General features: G+C 42.7%; 1 protein-coding gene across 1 annotated transcript in view; it reads right to left on the minus strand.

Moving 5' to 3' along the window:
- The window catches only part of GARNL3 (GTPase activating Rap/RanGAP domain like 3), a 156,175-nt gene that overhangs the window by 54,453 nt on the left and 77,184 nt on the right, over positions 1 to 24,538 (minus strand). Inside the window, exons 8-16 of the mRNA XM_068134047.2 lie at positions 22,823 to 22,849; positions 18,270 to 18,345; positions 15,389 to 15,487; positions 12,995 to 13,098; positions 11,775 to 11,883; positions 7,053 to 7,098; positions 6,759 to 6,865; positions 4,956 to 5,071; positions 4,659 to 4,763 (exon numbers count right to left, since the gene is read on the minus strand). Coding sequence (XP_067990148.2) covers positions 4,659 to 4,763; positions 4,956 to 5,071; positions 6,759 to 6,865; positions 7,053 to 7,098; positions 11,775 to 11,883; positions 12,995 to 13,098; positions 15,389 to 15,487; positions 18,270 to 18,345; positions 22,823 to 22,849 — 789 coding nt within the window. The remainder of the gene's footprint in view (positions 1 to 4,658; positions 4,764 to 4,955; positions 5,072 to 6,758; positions 6,866 to 7,052; positions 7,099 to 11,774; positions 11,884 to 12,994; positions 13,099 to 15,388; positions 15,488 to 18,269; positions 18,346 to 22,822; positions 22,850 to 24,538) is intronic.

The raw sequence follows: 24,538 nt of genomic DNA on the forward strand, positions 1-24,538 counted from the left end.
AATCAATAATGTTTGAGAAAGGCATTAATTACATCATTGACAAACATTGTGGGGATCTCCAATCAAAGTGTGGTTTTCAGAAAAATTGCTGAATGTTTGCCCCTCCTCCACCCCCTTCCAATCTCGCTTCCTCTCTTAACCTTCTTTCCTTTCCATTTATGCCACAGACCTCCTCAACTCCTTTACCCTCCATTTTGTCTCGTAGATCGTTTTCCTAAATCTACCCTCACCCCTACACCCACCCTCTCTGCCCCACTCACACACACACAATTTTATATTTAATTAAATATATGAACAGGATTATTAAGAATTAAATTGATATACAGTCACGTGAAAAAGTAAGTACACCCCATGTAAAGTTTTGACTTTTTCAACATATTTCAACATACAGCTATTTGATCTTCATTTCAACAATATTGATAGATAAAGGTGATACAATATAACAAATATCATGAAACATTTACATTTTGTAGTCCATTGTATAATTTAAATAAACATAAATGCAAATTTCGCATGTGGAAAAAGTAAGTACACCCTTGGCTCGAATAGGTGGTATTGCCCCCTTTGGCAGAAACAACCTCAAGTAGGCATTTCTTATAACTGTCTACCAGTCTCTGACATCGACTGGGAGAAATTTTTGCCCACTCCTCCATGCAAAATTCTTTCAGCTGTGCGATGTTTGAGGGGTTTCTTGCATGCACAGCTCGTTTCAAATCCCCCCCCACAACATCTCGATGGGATTTAGATCCGGGCTTTGACTTGGCCATTCCAGAAACCTCCATTTCTTTCTTTTCAGCCATTCCTTGGTGGATTTACTGGTATGTTTAGGGTCATTGTCATGTTGCAAGGTCCACCTTCGGTTGAGCTTCAACTTTCCGACAGATGGCCTCACATTATCCTCAAGCACCCTCTGGTACAATGAAGAATTCATAGTGGATTCTATGATGGTGAGCTGCCCAGGCCCTGATGCAGCAAAGCTGCCCCCAAACCATAATATTTCCACCACCATGCTTTACAGTTGGTATCAGGTTCTTGTGGTCAAATGCTGTCTTTGGTTTTCGCCAAACATGTCTTTTGGTACTGTGGCCAAATAGCTCTACCTTTGACTCATCTGTCCAGAGCACATTGTTTCAGAAGTGCTGGTCTTTGCCGAGGTGTTCATTCACAAACTTTAGTCTTGCCCTGATGTTCTTTCTGGACAGCAAAGGTTTCCTCCTGGCACACCTCCCATGTAGATCAAATATGTGCAGCCTCTTTCTAATGGTAGACTCGTTCACTTTGACATCAACAGTGGCAAGAGCTACCTGGAGGTCCCGTGATGACATTCTGGGGTTATTAGAGTTTTCTTTCAGCATCTTGCTGTCTGCTCTCGGGCTGAACTTGCTGGGGCGGCCTGGCCTGAACAAGTTGGCAGTTGTTTGGAATCTTCTCCACTTGTCGATGATCTTCCGGACAGTCGAATGATTGATTTCAAATTGTTTGGAGATCTTTTTAAATCCCTTCCCAGACTCGTAGGCATCTATAACCTTCTTTCTGAATGCCTCAGAGAGCTCTTTTGATCTAGGCATGGTGACGCCACACACTTCAACAACAAAGAGCAAACCAAACTAAATGTCTGAGGTTTAAATGAGACAGGTTCCTCCAAGATCCTCTCTAACGATGTTCTAATCATTTGCACCTGAGCTGGTGCACCTGACTCTAATTTTAGGTATTTGAAATAGTGATAAATGTAGGGGTGTACTTACTTTTTCCACATGCGAAATTTGCATTTATGTTTATTTAAATTATACAATGGACTACAAAATGTAAATGTTTCATGATATTTGTTATATTATATCACCTTTATCTATCAATATTGTTGAAATGAAGATCAAATAGCTGTATGTTGAAATATGTTGAAAAAGTCAAAACTTTACATGGGGTGTACTTACTTTTTCACGTGACTGTATGTGGGAAAATTGCATGCCCAGACCATGAATCGAACCCAGGTCCTCTGGGCTTGATCCCAGATAGCTCAGATGGCAGAGCACTGGTACGGATCACAATAGGACCTGGGTTCGATTCCGAGTCTGAGTGTGTAATTTTCCAACATATATCAATTTAATTTTTTATTTCCACAATTCAATTTGAGGCCTTTTTGTGCCCCCTTACAAAGCTCAACAATGTGTATATGATTAATCTCACATTATATTTGCAACAATCCTCTTAGACTCATCAAGGAGCTTGTCCGTATTACATGCAGGACAAAGACATATTATAAGTCATGTGTGTACATTTTTATATGAATCACAAGGACATTTTAAGTCAATGGACAAATTAAGACAGTAGCACGAGTTAAGTGCTCGGATAGCGATGCCAAACAGGCAAAATCAAGATAAATGAATTGTAAAATTTCCAACTGCATGAGCAATAGTCCAAACAAAGCTTTCTGATGACATCACCAGTGTTGAATAATATTGATTCCCTTTAGTGTCACGTGATGTAACTTAGATATCGACCTGGGAAGACTTGATGTTTTAATATCTAAAGGTAATTAATCAAAGCTGATATATCAATGGGAATCAATAAATTGGTGCCAGCCTGATGATAAAATTTACATTTTAACAATGACCTCATCAAATGAGTGGTACACACACCGTCGTGATAGTCTCATTAAATATCACAAGAGCGAAGTCGATGGTGCGCCATCGCAAATCCCCACGCTTCCCATGTAAAGCAAACTTGAAAGATGGTATAAAATTCCATGAGGAATTACAAAATATAAAATTTTGAGTTAAAAAAAAAATTTCCGCATTTTCACCTCTGGACCCTAAGTCCTCACCTCCTGGGGGCATGAACCGGGGGTCAAATCCAAAAAATTGTTACATATTTCAGGCGTCCCCCAATGTTGATTGCATAGACAAAGTTTCATTTAAAATGTTTAAAAATGTGCCAGCAATTGCATTTTTTAGTATATGACCTTTGACCCCACCCCAGGGAGTAGAGCCAGAAATTACACTGCTTTTTCACCTTCTTGCCATGTGGTGATCATAGAATACCAAAGTATCCAATGTCATCATGTTACCCACCACCTTTTTCATGGGTACAACATAACGTTGAGTAATCATGTGGGTGTGTCTGTTTGTCTGTCTGTGAGCAGGATATGTCAAAAAGTTGTGGATGGATTTGGCCAGAAGTTGGTGGACAGGTTGGGTGTGCAACAAGAAAGAACCGTTTCAATGTTGGTGGGATCGGAAATTTTTTAAGCCATTGTTCACTGATGAAAGAGATCAGGCCAAGAACGATATATAGCATGCTATTTCAAAAAGTTATGGACGGATTAGGACCAGAAAAAAAAAAAAAAAATTAGTGGGAGTTGGGTCGGTGGCAAAAACGAGCCAATTCTATTTTGGATACAAACCTTAAACTATTCAGCCTGGCGGAGGTGTGCTCTCTACCGAGTGCAGTTCTAGTTAAGTTCTGCAATATTTGTGTATATAAGATATTGATGCCCCCAAAGGCCATTAGGCTTGTTGTCCCTATACCAATACCCACTCACCAGTACTCCCAGTACTACGGATTACACAGCAAACAAAAAACAGAGGATTTGGCCAGGGTAACAGCACACAATGACCGACTCTTTTTCAAAGAAACTATGCGACCCCCTATGTAATCCCGTCCACTGTGGGGGAATAAGATTGTGCATATAAAACCAAAAGAATTTGTACAATTTCTTGAAAAATATAATACCAAATTAAATGTAAAAAGCTTAAATGAGAGTGGAAAAACACAGGAAGAAGACATTTAAGCCCATGATGCCCACGTCACACCCAATTTGATTTACCTACATATCAGGTGACTTCACTCACACCATCAACTATCACTTCACTTCGATGTTCCATAATACGTAGAATTGTTGTGTCAAAGCGTTTATGTGGCTGTAGTACCAACAAACATAAGGTGTGTCGTACTTGTGGGATTATTTATGTACACATCACTGACTAAATTCAGGACAGCCAGCACAAGACACCCTCGAGAAGGCGGTGTGATCCACGATGCGTCACCCTCCCTCCTCCACCCGGCATCACGCCACAATGAAATTATTTCAGGTTGAAATTGACCCCGGAGGTGAACAAGGAGGGCAGTTCACAAAAAAGCCCTCGATTGGTTTTGGAGAGACATTTCTCCCACTCCGTCAAATCGATTCCCAAAATGTTGAGGTATAATGGATGAACCCCAAACAGGAATGTGTCTAAAAGGTGTCTACCTGCAGTGTGCGTTTGTGCTGATGCAGTGGATCCACTGCAGTGCAGACAAAGGCAGGAATTGGAAGACTGACAGATGTTGTGTTTAAATATTTGAGAGGGCCCCAGTTGATATGGAGGGAAGAAACAGGTTACATAACCGAGGTGGAGAATGGATGAGGGTGTAAAATGGAACCAGATAGGGTTACAGGAAGTCGGTTGGTCGCTTGATGCAACAGTATCGGGAAGTAGGTATTGAAAGAGAATTGTGATGATTGTTGTGCTTTGGGAAACAAACAGATGAAGGACAGGAGGAAATTGAAATTTGAGAAAGGTTACGTGAGGTCATGGTGCATGGTGAAGAAATATCGGATTTGAAGGAAAGGCCCCGAAGTCGAGAGAGAAATAGAGGCCGGTGTTCGGGGCATGACTGACCTGCCCGATGTGCACGAACTTTGCTTGCCTTGCCTCCTCCCTGCGCCAGGCCGCACGTGGCGACTCGGGCAACACGTCGCTGAGCGAGCGACGGTTCAGCATGCTCTGTACGCTCCGCAAGGCACACGGGCGCGTGCTTCAGGTTATTCGGGCCTGCATCGGCCTTTTTTCTGGCACACAAAAAAGGATCAACTGTACCTCATGAAAATGACCAACATCACAAAAAAACAAGCGTTTCACTAATGATTGTACATATCGGGACAGCGGTTTGCTGTACACCTCTTAATGAGCATTTACCTTGTACAAGTCAGGCATATGGTCTTGGTACATGGATCGGAGGAGCATGTCCAGCGTCCTTTGCCTCTTCTGGGCAAAAGTCGGCGTCTCTAGAGTTGCCTTCTCTCCATTAATAACTGGAAGTATCAACAGAACATTGCGCGACAAGATGAAATCCACGAGCAAGGTGTAAGAATCTCATAGGCAAGAAATGGTCAACCTCATCTTAAAAATAAATAAATAAGAAGACGTCATGCGGAGCACGATACTTGCAAAATCCGCCCCCCGCCCCCCCCTCCGCCCAAAAGTTTTCCATCGATACAGCAAATTGTCCATTTCATGAAGATTAAAATTTACAATCTTGATCAAAGCTCGGGTCAACAGGATGAAAAGTGACGATTTTTCAGATGAAAAATGATGATTTTGGAAGGTTGACCTTGAGTTGACCTTTGATCTTTTGACCTTAAAAATAGTTCGTTTCCCTATTTAGTGACTCAATGTGCAAATGCTGTTACATTTTCAAGTCAATCGGATGAAAATTGAGGATATTAAAAATTTGGCCTATGTTGACCTTTTGGTCTATGTTGACCTCAAAAATAGATGGTGGTTGAATTAAGTGACCATCTATCTATAATTCCAGTAATCTCTGTGTGTTTGTTTGTACGTTTGTACGTTTGTTTGTTTGTCTGTGACCGCTGTTTCTCGACAACCACGGGTCCGATATACTTGCAACTTGCCAGGTATATTGCTGGGGACCCGAGGATGTGCCTTTTCAAGGTTTGAAATTAATCGGACAAGTACTTACCGAGCTATGGCGATTTAGCCGTTCGCCGTTCGCTTTGGCGTTGCGAATGGACCAAACCATTGCATGTAAATAGAGGGGGGGGGGGGTTCTGTGGTCGTTGCGAATGGACCAAACCATTCATGTAAATAGAGGGGGGGGGGGGGTTCTGTGGTCGTTACTGCCACGTGGTTTCAAAGTTTTTTTTTGTTGTTGTTGTTTGCACGCATGTTTTTTTGCACCCACGTACGGGCACGCCCTAGGATGTTTACACACACACACCCCTACGCAAATTTTTTTTTTTTTTTTTTTTGGCAAGGAACGGGCACCCACGTACGGGCACGTCCTAGCTTATATATAGTACGGGCATGCCCTAGTATATATAAATCCTCTTAGAAGTTCAAGTCAATCAAATGAAAATTGGTGATTTTAGAAATGTGGCCTATGTTGACCTTTTGGCCTGTGTTTACCTAAAATATAATACGTGGTTGAATTCAGTGACCAGATATGCAAGTCCTCTTCAAATTTCAAGTCAATCGGATGAAAATTGAGGATTCTAGAAATTTAGCAAAGTTGGTGACCTTTGGCCTATGTTGACCTTTTGACCTTTTGACCCCAAAAACAACAGGCTTCTTGCTTTTGACCAACTCTTCCATTTCGTGAAGTTTCGTGAAGATCGGTTGAAAATTGTGACCTGTAGGCCGGTGACAAACAGACAGACAGACAGACAGACAGACAGAGACAAACAAACAGACAGAACCACAAACACAACCGACCAATATACTTGAAAAATCTTCGATTTTGCAAGTAATAAACATGGTCACGTTGAACTTTCGTGAAAATCAAAATCTTTTCAATACAGCCTATCATGAGCAGAATAAAGATGGCAGAGCACCTACTGAAGAACATTATACATACATCACACACACATTGTACTTCCGTGCCCTGTCCCACTATTCCCATGGGATCTAACGAGTCGCGATTCAAATTGTGCAATCATATGACCGGCGAATCCTTCGTCGAGGACGGCTTCGAGGACCCACGTTTTACAAGCAGGAAGTCTCGGAACTCCGCATGGTCCGTGAAGATCGGTGGAGTTGGCAGCGGTGGGCCAAACAACGGGACGCTTTCTTCCGAGAAGATCCGCAATCTGAACACAGACCAGGAATGGTGGCAAAATTACAATAGGATTTAGAACCGGGTTGATAAAAAAAAAAAACGTCGTTTTGGTGGCAAATCCTCGAAAGATCTGCCAATGATGAAAGTTACGTGAACATCAATGGCAAAACACATGGATGATAAAGAAGTTCGGTTCGTATGATGAGGTTGAGGCCTACCGGTAGCTGTCGTTGTCTGTGTTGTATCGCACCAGAGCGAATATGTCTGTGAATGGCATTAAAGAAAGACGGATCTTCGCTGATGTGATGTCATGAGGTCACGGCGGTAAGCCATCGACAAGGTATAAGTGGGGATTAAATGCAATCGCAAACAGTAAATCTTACTTAGCAAGACCACAGAATTAGATGTCCACCTGCTTTTTGCAACCACAGCCATGTCTGTGAAAGTAGGGTCAATGGGCAAAAGGTTACAGAATCCGTTACGGACAGGGTGTCTAGAAACCACGATAGCTAAACGGTGGTGTCCGAGTGGGTGGTGTCCAGGCCAAAGCAGGTAAAGAGTTGCAAACGCATCTTACAACATGGCTAAAGTGGTTTAACAAGGCTTGTGGTAACGGAAGTTGTGTAGTAAGCTCTACTCGTCGACAAGGAAGTGGCAAAGTCCTTACCAGCCCAACCTGCAATGGAAAAAAATCGTTTATAAAACATCCATCCCAATTTTAATCGCACTACCATCTGTCATTACCTCCGCCAGCGAAGGTGGGCGCAGGTCATGTTTTTGCCCCTCTGTGTCTGTATGCCTGTGTGTCTGTGTGTCTGTCTGTCTGTGAACAGGATATCTCAAAAAGTCGTGGACGAATTTAGACGAAATTTGGTAGAGAACTTGGGTATGTGACAAGGACGAATTGATCAGATCTTGGTGAAGATCGGGATCCGGATCCGAGAAAATTTAAAGTGATTCTTCAGCATTGAGAGATAGGGCCAAAAACTATATGCAGTGCATTCAGAAAGTATTCAGACCCCTTCACTTTATTCACATTTTGTTATGTTGCAGCCTTATGCTGAAATCGTTTAAATTCATTTTTTCCCTCATCAATCTACACTCAATACCCCATAATGACAAAGAGAAAACAGGATTTTAGAAAGTTTTGCAAATTTATTAAAAAGAAAAAACTGAAATATCACATTTACATAAGTATTCATACCCTTTGCTATGACACTTGGAATTTAGCTCAGGTGCCTCCCATTTCTCTTGATCATCTTTGAGATGTTTCTACACCTTGATTGGAGTCCACCTGTGGTAAATTCAATTGATCGGACATGATTTGGAAAGGCACACACCTGTCTATATAAGGTCTCACAGCTGACAATGCATATCAGAGCAAAAACCAAGCCATGAGGTCGAAGGAACTTCCTGCAGAGCTCAGAGACAGGATTGTGTCGAGGCACAGATTTGGGGAAGCCTACAAAGCAGGGTTCCCAAGAGCACAGTGGCCTCCATAGTTCTTAAATGGAAGAAGTTTGGAACAACCAGGACTCTTCCTAGAGCTGGCCGGCCGGCCAAACTGAGCAATCGGGGGAGAAGGGCCTTGGTAAGAGAGGTGACCAAGAACCCGATGGTCCCTCTGGCTGAGCTCCAGAGATCCTGTGTGGAGATGGGAGAAACTTCCAGAAGGACAACCATCACTGCAACACTCCACCGATCTGGGCTTTATGGCAGAGTGGCCAATAGCAAAGGGTATGAATACTTATGTCAATGTGATATTTTAGTTTTTTCTTTTTAATAAATTTGCAAAACTTTCTAAAATCCTGTTTTCTCTTTGTCATTATGGGGTATTGAGTGTAGATTGATGAGGGAAAAAATGAATTTAAACGATTTCAGCATAAGGCTGCAACATAAGAAAATGTGAAAAAAGTGAAGGGGTCTGAATACTTTCTGAATGCACTGTATAGCATGACATTTCAAAAAGTTGTCGACGGATTATGACAAAATAGGTGGATGAGTTGAGTAGGTGACAAGAAGAAGCCGATTAGATTTAGGTTCAGGTCCAGATCAGGATCCAGCCTATGAGTGGGACACAAAACGCAAACTGTTCTCAGACTGGCCGAGGTATGCTCTCTACCGAGTGTCGTTGTAGTTTTGATAGCGAAAGCACTCCCAGAAGAACATGCCATACTTCAAATAAATTATCAAACGATTGTCTCGTCTGTGCACTTCACTGGAGGCCATCTACATATTATGGCTGAATATGGTGACAACAAAACAATTGCAAAGGCTTTTTGGGCCTAATGACCTCCTGTGTTGAAGTACATTGTAAGAGAACTTGTATGCAGTAACATACAGTATGCAATGGCGGAGCTCGTACAAAAACCATCTGCATGGCATAGACATTAGTTGATTTCAATGTACTGTACTTGAATGTGAATTATAAGGACATTAGGAGACAATGGACATCGTACATGGGATTGGAATCCCGTTCCAAGCACCACGGGCCATCGGTTCAAAGGATATGAAATGAGTAAAAAAATAAGATTGCACTCAGATTCTGTAAAATTGCGCAAACAATTGTGTAAACAAAAATATGTAGATTCTGTAAATAAAAACCAGTAAAATTCTGCGCACTCAGACCTCAGTCCTTCACGTTGCCAACTTACCTTCATGAGCACCGCCATCGGTCGAGCCTTGAGACCTTACCTTGTAGTCTCGTTCTGTTGTTGGAACTTGTAAAGCTTGCAATGGGAATTGAAGGAACAAGTTAATTTTCGAGTTCTAAAGTGCGAACGTGACACCAGCGAGGTGTTGGGCAGTGGGCCGCGCAGCCAATAGGTGAACGCGTGCGTACCTTTGGCACTTCATTCTCATGACGAACATGACATTTCGTGAAATACAAGTGAAGATTATGAAGATGAAGACGCTTCGTTTGTTCCTGTTCACTAAATCAAAGAGGATATTCATGTTGATGTGTTCAGATTATGAGAAAGTTATTAAAGTTTACAAAGATTGTAAGTTAGTGTTTTTAGGGGGGGGGGGTGGAAACAACCAAATAGCATAACAATGCGACGGGAGTAATCTGTGGTACGGAGTTAGTGCACTTGGCTTTCAGCAGCCGAGTCTGGGTTCGAACCCCGACCAGTCACTCGGAGGTGACTTTTGTGAAGACTCGGTGAGTTATCACAAACACCCTTACCAAATTACACACTACAATCTTATGAAGGCCTTATGAAGGCCTAATGAAGGCTTGGGTCAACAATGCACGCTCAATGAGCTCCCGACCCTAATTTAATAGGACAAGATGGCGTAAGGAGGAGAGTAATGTATGTACGATCAAAAACAGTTAGGCTTTTAATCCTTCACACAACCGCTGTGACCTTCAACTATGTCAACGTTGTAAGCCACAATATCCTTCATTCATCACAGGTGCTCTGTGGATCCTTCACCCCCATCACTTTGCTAATAATGTTTTGGCCACAATATCCTTCATCACAAGTGCTGTAACTTACAAATGTGGATCATGTGGCCCACAACTAGGCAAATGCTGTGGAGCAAAACATCCTTAATCACAGGTGTGGGGTCAATCGTGCGGCCCACAACTATGCAAATGGTCCACAAGGATGAACACATCAGCTGCTTAAATCCCAACCACAGAAGCTGCAAAACATCCAGCAGAATAGACAGACAACAAACGAGCAAATCAGAACCAGGCAGGTAAACAACCAACCAACAAATCAGAACCAGGCAGGAAAACAACCAACAAATCAGAACCCAATCAAATCAGAACAGAAATCAGAATCAGAACCAGAGTAATTCCTGGGAAAACCACATTTCAAATCTGGCCTCCAAAGCCAGTGGCCGACTGGGCATGCTCCGTCGTGCGAAGTCCTTCCTAGGCACACCTGAGCTCCTCACCACATACAAGGCTTTCATCCGCAGCTCAATGGAATACTGCTCTCCCCTCTGGGCTGGTGCTCCTGCCTCACACCTAGCTCGTCTTCACGCTGTTGAAACCAAAGCGTTCAGAATCATTGGAATCTCCTGCGATGAAGCTAACTCCGAGGGCCTCTCACTCACTCACCGCAGGCAGGTTGGTGGTCTTTCCGTCTTCTACCAACTCCTCTCTAGCCTTGTTCCCCCAGCTCTCTCTGGGCTCTGTCCCCCAAATATTCCTACAGGTCGCACAAGGTCTACCAGCAACCCTCTTATGGTTAAACTGCCAAAATCTAGGCTCTCTGCTCACCTTCACTCCTTCATTCCTCTTTTCTCACGCCTCTGGAACAAACTCCCTCACTCTCTTCAATCCCACTCCACCCTCCAGGTCTTTAAAACAGCTGTTCACCACCATCTCTTATCTTCCCCCATCCAAAACCTTGATCTTTTCTACCCCCGCTAATTTCACCCCAAATCCACTTTTTTGAAATACCGACTTATTTCCTGGAAATCCGAGCAGTGTCCGTGTGCATTATACCTCTCCCACCCCCTACCCATGCCCCCCCCAAAGCCCTGTCCCTGCCACAGATCTCCCGATGTCCCAGTTCTCGGCTGTTGTACTTGTGTGCTTCCATCTCTCTCCCCATCCTGTCTCCCGCTCCCTTTATTGTATGTTTTGTGTGTCTGTTTGTTTTTGATTTTTTTTTTGTGATTGATGTTAGCTCTTACACGAGCCTCGATCTTGTATCAAAAACAAACAAACAAAAAAAGAACCGGCAGGCAAACCAACCAGCAAATCAGCATCAGGAAGGCAAACAAACCCACAAATGATCAGATCCAGGCAGGCAACAAAGAAACCAGTTGAAACCAGGCAGGCAAACAAACCAATCACAACCAGGCAGGCCAGAAACCCACCAATCACAACCAGGCATCGGCAAAAAAACCAGGAAAAAGAACCAGCCAACAGACAAGATGAAGCAGCAAATGAACGAACCACCTGCGATTGTGGAGGATACGAGTAAAATGAGAGCGAATCATAGAGGGCTTGAAAGATGCCCCCGTGTCATCCCCCTCCTGAAAGACGATTGTCACGATGTCATTCCCAATGTGTCTCTTTCTCTCCACCTGAAGCCATGAAACAAGATCATTGTTATTACATAACACAATCAAATAACTAGGACAGGTGCATCCATTGGCAAGCCGAAGCTTGGAGGGAAAGTGAAATGCGATATAGCACATGTTCAATATATGTGTTGGACAAAGCACACACACACACACACACACACACACACACACACACACACACACACACACACACACACACACACACACACACACACGCACACACACATCAAGAGGGGTTTTGTAAGTGGTGAAGTTTATAAATGTTTTACTCAAAAGGGAGATTTATGCCAGAGTAATTGCGGATAATTCACTAAAACAATCAATACAATGCCAGGCAGTAATGAAAAAGCCTCCCATTTCAGGATGCATTAGCAGGAATTGGCAGATATTGTGCATCCATCACAAGAAACAGTGTTGTCATGATATACATCGTACTGGGACTTCATCCCAAAAGCTAGATGCGATCATCGAGGCTAAACGTGGACAAACCAAATGCAAGATCTGCTCACCTGTCGAGCGTGCAGGTGCTAACATGTTCCACTATCGGGAAAGAGAAACATTATGCTGGATACATTATTCGATGAAATTCGGGGCCATCTACTTATTATGTATGCACTAAGAAGGAGGGTTGGGGGTGGGGGAGGGTTGTATAAACTGAAAAAAAGAAAATTGAGAAACTGTAGAATGCAGAGGATAGGGAAGTGTGGGAGGAATGGGTCAGAGAAGGGAAAGATGTTTGGTATGAGATAGGACTAAGGGTGCAGGGGAGGGGTGGGAATGGGGTTTGGGGGTGGGAGGGGTAATGTGGGTGTCTAGAGCAGACACATGGGGAGGGAGTAGAAATTACACCAGGTTTGCATACATAATAAATAGATGGTCCTTTGTGGAAAATAAATGGCCGAAGTAAGTTCCATGAATCCATTCACACCTGTACTCTGGAGAGATTTCTCGATTCCCCACGTGTAAAATTTTTTAATTAATTAAACCCAGTCTTGCTATGGCATTGGTGTGATGTCGTTGGTGTGAATGTCAGACGGTGTGGAAAGCGTTGATACCCTTTCACCTGGAACTCCATTTCCATATGAAATAAATTCAAGAACGGTAGCCAAACCTGTTGCCGGTTCTCCTTGGAATATGGCAGCAGCGTAGAGACGTGGAATATGACCTCGTGCCGCTTGTACACCATGTACACCGCTTCCGTACCCGTCGTGTCATCTATACGCCAATGCATCGGAAAGACCAATCCATTAGGATCTTATCAAACACCATTCCTCTCCCTCAGAGATTTGTAATGAATAAACCTCCGTTAGCATTTAAAATGCTCTCTGAAGGAGGTGAGTGTGCACTTCACCACAGCTGACCTTCGACCCCCGCTGGTGCCGCCATGAAGTGCTCGAATGAGAATTATGCTTAATCCGTTATTGTTTGGCTGCCAGAATAGTTTCACCGGATCCATAATTTAGGCCACTGCCAGAATAGTTTCACCCGATCCATAATTTAGGCCACTGCCAGAATAGTTTCACCGGATCCATAATTTAGGCCACTGCCAGAATAGTTTCACCCGATCCATAATTTAGGCCACTGCCAGAATAGTTTCACCGGATCCATAATTTAGGCCACTGCCAGATAAGTTTCACCCGATCCATAATTTAGGCCACTGCCAGATAAGTTTCACCCGATCCATAATTTAAGCCACTGCCAGAATAGTTTCACCCGATCCATAATTTAGGCCACTGCCAGAATAGTTTCACCCGATCCATAATTTAGGCCACTGCCAGAATAGTTTCACCCGATCCATAATTTAAGCCACTGCCAGAATAGTTTCACCCGATCCATAATTTAGGCCACTGCCAGATAAGTTTCACCCGATCCATAATTTAAGCCACTGCCAGAATAGTTTCACCCGATCCATAATTTAGGCCACTGCCAGATAAGTTTCACCCGATCCATAATTTAGGCCACTGCCAGATAAGTTTCACCCGATCCATAATTTAAGCCACTGCCAGAATAGTTTCACCCGATCCATAATTTAGGCCACTGCCAGAATAGTTTCACCGGATCCATAATTTAGGCCACTGCCAGAATAGTTTCACCGGATCCATAATTTAGGCCACTGCCAGAATAGTTTCACCCGATCCATAATTTAGGCCACTGCCAGAATAGTTTCACCCGATCCATAATTTAGGCCACTGCCAGAATAGTTTCACCGGATCCATAATTTAGGCCACTGCCAGAATACTTTCACCCGATCCATAATTTAGGCCACTGCCAGAATAGTTTCACCCGATCCATAATTTAGGCCACTGCCAGAATAGTTTCACCGGATCCATAATTTAGGCCACTGCCAGAATAGTTTCACCCGATCCATAATTTAGGCCACTGCCAGAATAGTTTCACCGGATCCATAATTTAGGCCACTGCCAGAATAGTTTCACCCGATCCATAATTTAGGCCACTGCCAGAATAGTTTCACCCGATCCATAATTTAGGCCACTGCCAGAATAGTTTCACCGGATCCATAATTTAGGCCACTGCCAGAATAGTTTCACCCGATCCATAATTTAGGCCACTGCCAGAATAGTTTCACCGGATCCATAATTTAGGCCACTGCCAGAATAGTTTCACCCGATCCATAATTTAGGCCACTGCCAGAATAGTTTCACCGGATCCATAATTTAGGCCACTGCCAGAATAGTTTCACCCGATCCATAATTTAGGCCACTGCCAGAATAGTTTCACCGGATCCATAATTTAGGCCACTGCCAGATAAGTTTCACCCGATCCATAATTTAGGCCACTGCCAGATAAGTTTCACCCGATCCATAATTTAAGCCACTGCCAGAATAGTTTCACCCGATCCATAATTTAGGCCACTGCCAGAATAGTTTCACCCGATCCATAATTTAGGCCACTACCAGAATAGTTTCACCCGATCCATAATTTAGGCCACTGCCAGAATAGTTTCACCCGATCCATAATTTAGGCCACTGCCAGAATAGTTTCACCGGATCCATAATTTAGGCCACAATTGCACTTGAACCGCGGGACCCTGGACTTGTACCAGGCCGCGTTACGCAAGCCGCACTAATGAGGCGGAATGTGTTTCCCAGCTGAGCTTTCAAATAAAGAAAAAAAAGAATCGGTTGAAGTTAAAATTGCAGACTTTTGTTCATTTTTGCTTTTACATCCTGACATGTTTTGCGGTTGTGAAGGCAAAATGATGCCGTGGCCTTGACTTTATGGCATTATTGCACTTGCCAAATTAATGTGCTCTCGGGACAAAATTCCCCGGTATTGAATTTGCAGACAAAGTGGTCCTTTTTTTATGGGAACTTCAACATTGAAAGGGAATCGATTTGATTTTTTTTTTTTTTGACAAAAAGGGTCAACAACGCGTTGTCGACAGACACAACACCGCAGCACGATCCATCGATGTAATTGCTTTCCCTCTGTACTGGACAATCCATATCATTCCATGTTTGTGCCACATCCACCGCGATCTTACTCTTTGTGTCAAGACCTCCTCTGTAGGCCGTCCACCCTTTTAGTGCGATTCGCTCTCCAAGAAGGTTCAAGAAGCGCTCAAAATCTTGGCTTCCCGTCGCTGCGGAAACAACACACGATCCATTACAACCTCCAATGTCAAAACCAACGCTTCCTCGGCAGAGCTCCACATGCTCCTGAAAGGTTTGGTCCATTACGTTTTTCCTTCGCTTTGCTAAATATCACAATTCAAACTCAGAATAAACTCTCAGGTGTGCTTTTACATACACGCAAAGCATGACGGATTGATATTATACTCCCAAAAGAGGTGTAAATTTAGCGAGATAACTAGAAGGCATCTGAAAATGCAAAGCCTGCCGGCATCCATTTGTATTCAGACGTCATCTTCTTCTTCTTCTTCCGGATGCTCAAAATCACAAAAACAGTTTTTTAAAAATACAAAATGAAAATTGATGATTTTATGCCACCTTGCCTTTAGATCTAAAAATAAAAATCAGCTTCTAGCTTTTGATTGATGAATCAATTCAGTGAAACGATATACAAATTCTTAAAATTTCAGGTCAATCGGGTGAAAAGTGGTAATTTTATGTGACGCTGACCTTTGACCTTTTGACAAAATTATTAATTTGCCTTCTTTGGTGAAAATAAAGCTTTGGTGAAAATTTGATGATAATAGCTCAAATGGTATTGGATCATTTGGAGGTGAAATAGCTCAAGTTTGATGATAAATAGCTCAAGTCTGTTGACAGAGAAAGAATTCACACCTTCATTCAGTAAAAAGTTATGGCCTGAAAACACACACACACACACACACACACACACACACACACACACACACACACACACACACACACACACACACACACACACACAGACACGCACGCACACACACGCACACACACACGCGCACGCACGCACACGCACGTACACACACACACACGCACACACACACACACACACACACACACACACACACACGCACACACACACACACGCACGCACGCACACACACACGCACACACACACACACACGCACACGCACGCACACGCACACACTTTACACATACATACACACACACACACACTTTACACATACATACACACACACACACATACACACACTACACACACACACACACACACACACACACACACACACACACACACACACACACACACACACACACACACACACACACACACACACACACACAGAAGTGATTACAAAACCCCGTCTCCTGCTGTGCATGGGGACGGGCTAATAACCCGGGAGGAGAGGAAAGGAACGACATATTTAGTTAGACTTTAGTAAATGTGCTGTAACACTGCGTGATTAATAGACTAGATGGGAGGGGAATGCGAACGGTTCAAATTACCCCATTTTTTGTATATAATGTGGACATTCCCCAACAATTCCTAACACTAAACCACGCACCTTGGTGCCCTTTACCTGTCCAAAATGAAAAATATTCCAATATATTTGCACAAACAAGAGTAAAGAAGTTTTGTGGCGTGGGTATCCACATACATACAAATGCATTTATAGTGAGGCGGGTCATCATAGCTGGAACAAGATGCCCCCCCCCCCCCCCTACAAATGTACCCTGGCACCGACACACACATTCAGACTTCCGTAAAGCATCAAGAAGATATTGTTATTCGATATAGTCTGAGATATAGTCGTAAATAAGCAACGCCATTTATAAACACAGTGGAAAGGAGGGAAACACATAAAGCAGGACCGAGGATGTGATGCGGGCATGGGAGGGGGACTTTCCATACCTTCCATAGGAGGGCATCTTGCCCCCCACTAGAGTTACCAATAAAAAAACCAGATCCAGCAGCACCTCACCATTCTCCAACTGCCATATTCCACCAACATAACCTCGCAATTAAACAACATCCCCACCACAACCTCGCCATTCCACAACTCCCCCACTCCTCCACGTCCTTATTTCAATTTCCACCTCCAAATGATCCATGGCGACATTCGGAGTCTGCCAAAACACCTTCACACAGTTTTTAAGGGGTTCCTTACTCTTCTTTTGCTATTCCAGAGTATTGGTCATTCTATTAATCAAGTGTTGTTACGACACATTGCGCAATCTCAATAATCACCAATTTCCCCAACCCCCCTCATTGATTACATCACGATTATAAATTTAGTTTTGTGATTAACATGTGAGAAGGCAGAGCATTTTTTTTTTTTGTATACAAGATCGAGGCTCGTGTAAGAGGTAACATTAATCACAACAACTCAAACTGGCACATAAAATACAAGATAAAGGGAGCGGGAGACAAGATGGGGAGAGAGAGGGAAGCACACAAGTATAACAGTAGAGAACAGGGACATCGGGAGATCTGTGGGAGGGAGAGGGCTTGGGGGGAGGAGGCACGGGAAGGGAGGGGGGTGGGTGGGAGAGGTATAAAACAAATGGACACTGCTAGGACTTCCAGGAAAGAGGTCGGTATTTCAAAAAAGTGGATTTGTGGTGAATTAACGGGGGTAGAAAAGATCAAGGTTTTGGATGGGGGAAGATAAGAGAGGGTGCTGAACAGCCGTTTTAAAGACCTGGAGGGAGGAGTGGGATTGAAGAGAGTGAGGGAGTTTGTTCCAGAGGCGGGAGAAAAGAGGAATGAAGGAGTGAAGGTGAATAGAGAGTCTTGATTTTGGCAGTTTAACCATAAGGGGGTTGCAGGCAGATCTTGTGCGACCTGTAGGAATATTTGGGGGACAGAGCCCAGAGAGAGCTGGGGGAGCAAGGCCGGAGAGGAGTCGGTAGAAGCATTCCATCAATCCGCCATCAATAAGTACAAGGATGCAGTACAAATCGTCACTGCACAAGGATGGCAACTGCTCTACCGATGGAGGACCGACTTACCGTTGCTGAACATCTCATCATCCGTAAGCTGCCCGGCTTTTGCATACAAAACCCCAAACTTGAAGTTGACAGAGCCCTGGGAAGGAACCGCACACAGAAGGTACACATCACCGCAAATGAGTACATTGCTGTGTCCTGGGAACAGAAATCAATGCAACTTGATACATTTCCCTTCTATTTTCATCTGAAACTGTATGGAATTGCCGTTTTTTGTGGATTTTTATGCCTCCGACGACAAAATCGCCGGATGAATTACGTTTTCAGGTTGTCCGTCCGGCTGTCCATCCCTCCGTCCGTCCGTCCATGATAGGTTTTTGTTACCGCAATAACTTGAGAACAGCTGAAGGGATCCAAGTAAAACTTGGTACTAGAATGTATAATGAGGTAAATATGAACTGGTTATGTTTTGGGGCCACGAGGTCAAAGGTCAGAGGTCATGTTAGGTGAAAACCCTGGTACCATGATAACTTGTGAACCAGTGATGGGATTTTGACCAAACTTGGTACAATTATGTATTATGATGCAGACATGAACTGATTTGATTTCAGGGTCAAAAGGTCATAGGTCAGAGTCTGTAATATGTTTATAACCTGAGAACGACTGAAAGTATCTATGTCAAACTTGGTAAAGATATGTATAATGATGTAAAGATTAACTGGTTAGATTTGTGGTTACGAGGGCAAAGGTCAGATGTCATGTTAGGTAAAAATCATGTTACCTTGATAACTTGTGAACCAGTGATGGGATTTTGACCAAAGTTCGTACAAGTATTTATTATGATGCAAAGATGAATAGATTTGATTTTGGGTCAATAGGTCAAAGGCCAAAGGCCAGTGTCTGTAATAGGTCTATAACTTGAGAATGGCTGAGGAGATCCAAGTCAAACTTGGTACAGGTATGTATAATGGGGTAAAGATGATCCGATTAGATTATAGAGTTGAGCTATCAAAGGTCAGAGGTCTCTTTAGGTAAAAATTCTGTTACAGAGCTAACATGTGAACCAGTAATGAGATTTTGGCCAAAAAGTGGTATAAGTATATACCGTATTATGATGCAAAGATGAACGGATTCAATTTCTGCATCAAAGGGCAAAGGTCAGAGGTCATGTCTGGTAAAAATGTGATCATTGAGAACAGCCGAAGGGATTGAAATCAAACTTGGTACAAGTATGTAAAAAAAACCTCAATAAAAAACTAAACCCCTCAATGTCAGATTTGAGATCAGTAATGAGGCTTTTTTTTTAGTAATTGCTTCCTTCTTGCCACCCTACCATACAGGACACATTTGTGGAGTGTTTAGGATATTGTTGTCACATGCACACAGTGACCAGTCTTTGCCATAAAGGCCTGTAGCTCTTTCAAAGTTGCCATTGGCCTCTTGATGGCCTCTCTGATCAGTCTCCTTCTTGCTTGGTCATCCAGTTTGGAGGGACGGCCTGATCTAGGCAGGGTCTTGGTTGTACCATACGCCTTCCACTTCTTAATGATCGTCTTGACTGTGCTCCAAGGGATATTCAAGGCCTTTAAAATATTTTTACACGCATCCCCTGATCTGTGCCTTTCCACAACTTTATCTCGAAGATCTTTTGAAAGCTCCTTGGTGCTCATGGTTGAGTCTTTGCTGTGAAATGCACTACCCAGCACAGGAAACCTACAGGAACAACTGATTTTATTCTGAAATTAATCAGAATCACTACAATTTTAACACAGGTGGAGGCCAATCAACTTGGTGTGTGATTTTGAAGGTGATTGGTTACACCTGATCTAATTTACAATTGCTATTATAAAGGGGGGTGGGGGGGGGGGGGGTGGACACTTATCCAACAAGGATGTTCTCGTTTTGTATTTTTAATTAATTTTCTGAAATTTGTAGAATTTGTTTTTCACTTGGAAGTTGTGAGTTATGATGTGTAAATAAAGGTGGGAAAAGTCTGATTTAATGCAATTTTATTCCAGGCTACAAGGTAACAAAAGGTGAAAATTTTGAAAGGGGGTGTAGGGACTGTAGACTTTCTATAGGCTCTGTGTATATCGAAAGGTTGCAGCCGATAACTGTCACAAGCCTTGAGAAGGCCATAGCACGTATGGGCCTCAGGTTTTTGGCCTTCTGGCCTGAAACAACTTAATTCTTTCTCCAAAGTGATTGTGTTGTTGTTATTGTTGTGAAGGTAATTTTGTGATAATGTTTATTTTGTTGGAGTGATTGTGTTGTTGTTGTTGTTGTTGTGAAGGTAATGTTGAGATAATATTAATTTTTCCAGAGTGATTGCGTTGTTGTTATCGATTTTGTTGTTGTTGTGAAGGTAATGTTTAGGTAAAATGTATTTTTCTGGATCAATCCGGCTATTGGAGGATTTGTTGTTGTTCTGGTTGTTGTGAAGGTAATATATTGTGCGGAACTTCCGTTTGTTGTAAAATGGTGATATTTTCTGCTCCAAACAATCGGAGATTTTCATGAAGAAGATATTTGGTGATGTGAATTGTTTATTTTCAAGTCTCGCTTTATTGGTGGGAGTCATAGTTTATATTAAGGTAATATTTATTTTTCCGTAGCAATATTTACTTCAAAAACGAACAGCATTTCTCTGCACAACCTATTGTCACAACAGGAGGATTCGCACACACCTTAACCACTGAGGTACGATTCTATTTATCCCATGGAACTGTGTATTCTCTTGATAAAGTGCTCCCCCACATCAAATCCTCCCGTCTGTTGCATGGATGTTCCATGGGCTCAACTAGCAGTGTTTAAAGGTCTGAGAACCATTCACAGCCAAAGACTAAGGAAGAGGGAATACTGTTCTCAGATGATAGACACGTTAGCAGCCTCCCAGTTTTGTTGTCACCTGTCATTCACACTTACACCTCCGGCCTATACATGACATCCCTCCTCATCTCTCCGGTCCTACCAAGATAAAATCATTCATCTCATAAACCTATCCTTGTAAATGCACTAAACTTCAAGTTCATGCTCGTTTGCATTCATTTGTTGCTGTTTTCTGTCACCTGTGAATACATCACCTAACGTCTGTCCAATCACACTTTTGGACAGACGTTACAGACAGACAGAGAGCTCACCCTCTCTCCACTGCCCTCTAAAATCAGGTTGAATCTCTTCATCCTTCATCTTCCCTCACTTCCATGAGCCTAGACTCTGAATAAACAAAATGTGACACTATCACCATTAATAAATACACAAAACGTCAATACCATTGCTGCTAAGTGGTTAATAACATGAGCATGGATCGGCTCACTACGCACGCCTCACCACACGCCGCTGCAGAGGCACGAGAGACACCCACGAGGAAAAACCCTGGTTCATGGGGACCGATTGGCACTCTGACCATGATCATGCTGCCTTGACCAATCCATGCAGCAGGGAAGAATGGGGAAGATTTGACCCCTGACTTGCATTGGGGGTACAACCACCACGAAGAGGCATCCCCATTAGTTTTTTGCTCAAGTAGTTAATAACATTGCTGCTAAGTGGTTAATAACATTGTTGCTAAGTGGTTAATATACTGATACTGCACCCCCTCACATGCCAAGCCCTCTCATGCCATACATCGATATATAGCATGGTTCTTTTTTTTGGATACATAGTCAAGGCTCATGGAAGAAGTTCTTGTAAATATTGTGAAGGCGATTTGTATTCTACATTGTTAAAGGATATCATTCATTTTGAATAAGGTTTAAAGGCATATAATAAATGAATTCCGGGTTTTACCACCATTTTACGCAAAGTCTATTACATCACCCTATCCAACACGTTACATTAGTTCTTCATGCCTGTTGTTTGTGTCCTTTATAACATCCTTTAAAACAGTAAGTTTCCTGTTTGGAATAATTTCCCATTTTGTTTGACCTCTCAGACAGAGTAAAAATTAAATTAAGTTAAAAAATTAAATTTTTTAAAATTAAAAAGAGTAAAAATTAAAGTAAAGACAGCAGACAGAGTTTTAAAAATCCTCTCTGCGCATGCGCAATTGGGACAAATTCAGAGGCAACGTACATTAAAACGGCAGCTGGATTTTCCGATTCATGTTCCGGTTCGTGTTCAAAATATAACGTCAGATTGAAAAAGCTGTTCCTCGATCATAAACTGACGATTATAAACTGATAAGACGGCCAGACAGACAGATGGACGGACATGAACCAATATTGCTTAACTCCGCTTTTCGCTTCATGCGCACGGTATAATGACAACCAATAACCAATTGATCGATTGAGGGTATGGGTGGTAAAAAAAAATTCATCAGTTTGCATGCATTACAAGTAGATCGTTCCTTCCCTTACATGTGAGCAGGTGGGACAGGTAGATATGCGTCTTCCTTAATTTGGCAAGGTGACCATGTCCAGGATACTCCGAGACAAAGGAAAGTTCGGGTTATAATTTGTGTTTATATTAAACAGTGTCTGTCAGTCTGAGTGGAAAACACTTGGGTTTTGAAAGGAACACACATGAACACAACTCCAGGTCTCATCCCAATTACACGATATTGTGCAGGTCCTCCGGAGGAATAGACGGTGAGGAGGTGTGAATACTAAACTCACCTCCTGCTCTTCCAACACCAAAAGGTCCTGAAATGAGACAAACAGAAGGACGGAAGAATAAGACAACAAGTGTGTTGTACGTGTATCACGTTACTTCAACGTATCGACCAACTAAACTAAAATCATCCACATCCTGTGTTGACTTAACCATTGATAACTCAACTCCCAATTTCAACTCTTATCGGAGAATCGCCGCAAAATCTTGTGGGTTTTACACCAGAAAGGATTTGCTCGAGTCGGCGGGGTAATGGTCCGAGCATCCACCTGGAGTCTGAGATGGTCGGTGGTTCAAACCCCGGCCGACTAAGTCATACTAAACATGCTACGTGCTGCTTCCTTGCTTGAAGTTCAGCATTTAAAAAGAAAAGAGCACAGAAAACAATCATATGTTGGCAGCCATTACACAGGCCTGATGGGCCGAATGGCCTCCTGAGTCGAAGTTCCTTGGAAATGATCCTTCCGAAGGCAAGATAGTTAATGTTATACTCGGAAATGTAAGCTTCCACCATGCCAACAACCCAAAGGAAGGAGGAATCTTTAAAAAATGCATTTGAATGTAACAACCAGCAGGCTCAGCTCTCTCTCCCAAGGGCGGCGAACATGCGAACATGCGAACATGCCACGCCGACACTGCATGACAATTGCAGTTGCAATTGTATTTGACTCTGCCGTGTTTCAGACGCACGACTAGACAACGCAGAAATGAGCACCATCAAAACAGAGCTAAATTAAGGGTCAGAATGAACATAATAAATTCCCAATTACTCTGAGTAATGTAGGAAATAATGCACCAAGGTGACATGCGATAGTACACTGCTCGTTACAGAAGAGGTGTGTTTAATACACGAGTGCAACATTACCCTGGCCATTGCGGAGCTCTATTAGCACACTACACATGATATACACTCGTACAACAGAAATGGTTCACATCCAGAAAGTGCTTTCTAATCCCACGCTCGGTATCGACGCTCTCGAGATGCAATTTAACAATCCCGACCTCTGCTACCTGTTCACGTATTCTGATGCAATACTACGAAGCCGAATGGAATCAAAATGCCAGCAACTGTACAAATATGACGCCTTTAAATATTCATAAAGGGCACTGGAAATAATGTGATACATATAAATATATATATTAAACAGTGCATTCAGAAAGTATTCAGACCCCTTCACTTTTTTCTCATTTTCTTATGTTGCAGCCTTATGCTGAAATCGTTTAAATTCATTTTTTCCCCTCATCAATCTACACTCAATACCCCATAATGACAAAGAGAAAACAGGATTTTAGAAAGTTTTGCACTTTTATTAAAAAGAAAAAACTAAAATATCACATTGACATAAGTATTCATACCCTTTGCTATGACACTTGAAATTCAGCTCAGGTGCCTCCCATTTCTCTTGATCATCTTTGAGATGTTTCTGCACCTTGATTGGAGTCCACCTGTGGTAAATTCAATTGATTGGATATGATTTGAAAAGGCACACACCTGTCTATATAAGGTCTCACAGCTGACAATGCATATCAGAGCAAAAACCAAGCCATGAGGTCGAAGGAACTTCCTGCAGAGCTCAGAGACAGGATTGTGTCGAGGCGCAGATCTGGGGAAGCCTACAAAAAAATCTCTGCTGCATTGAAGGTTCCCAAGAGCACAGTGGCCTCCATAATTCTTAAATGGAAGAAGTTTGGAACAACCATGACTCTTCCTAGAGCTGGCC

The sequence above is a fragment of the Myxine glutinosa genome, chromosome 13 (genome assembly GCF_964187855.1).
Source record: "Myxine glutinosa chromosome 13, kmMyxGlut1.1, whole genome shotgun sequence".
Taxonomy (NCBI): Eukaryota; Metazoa; Chordata; class Myxini; order Myxiniformes; family Myxinidae; genus Myxine; species Myxine glutinosa.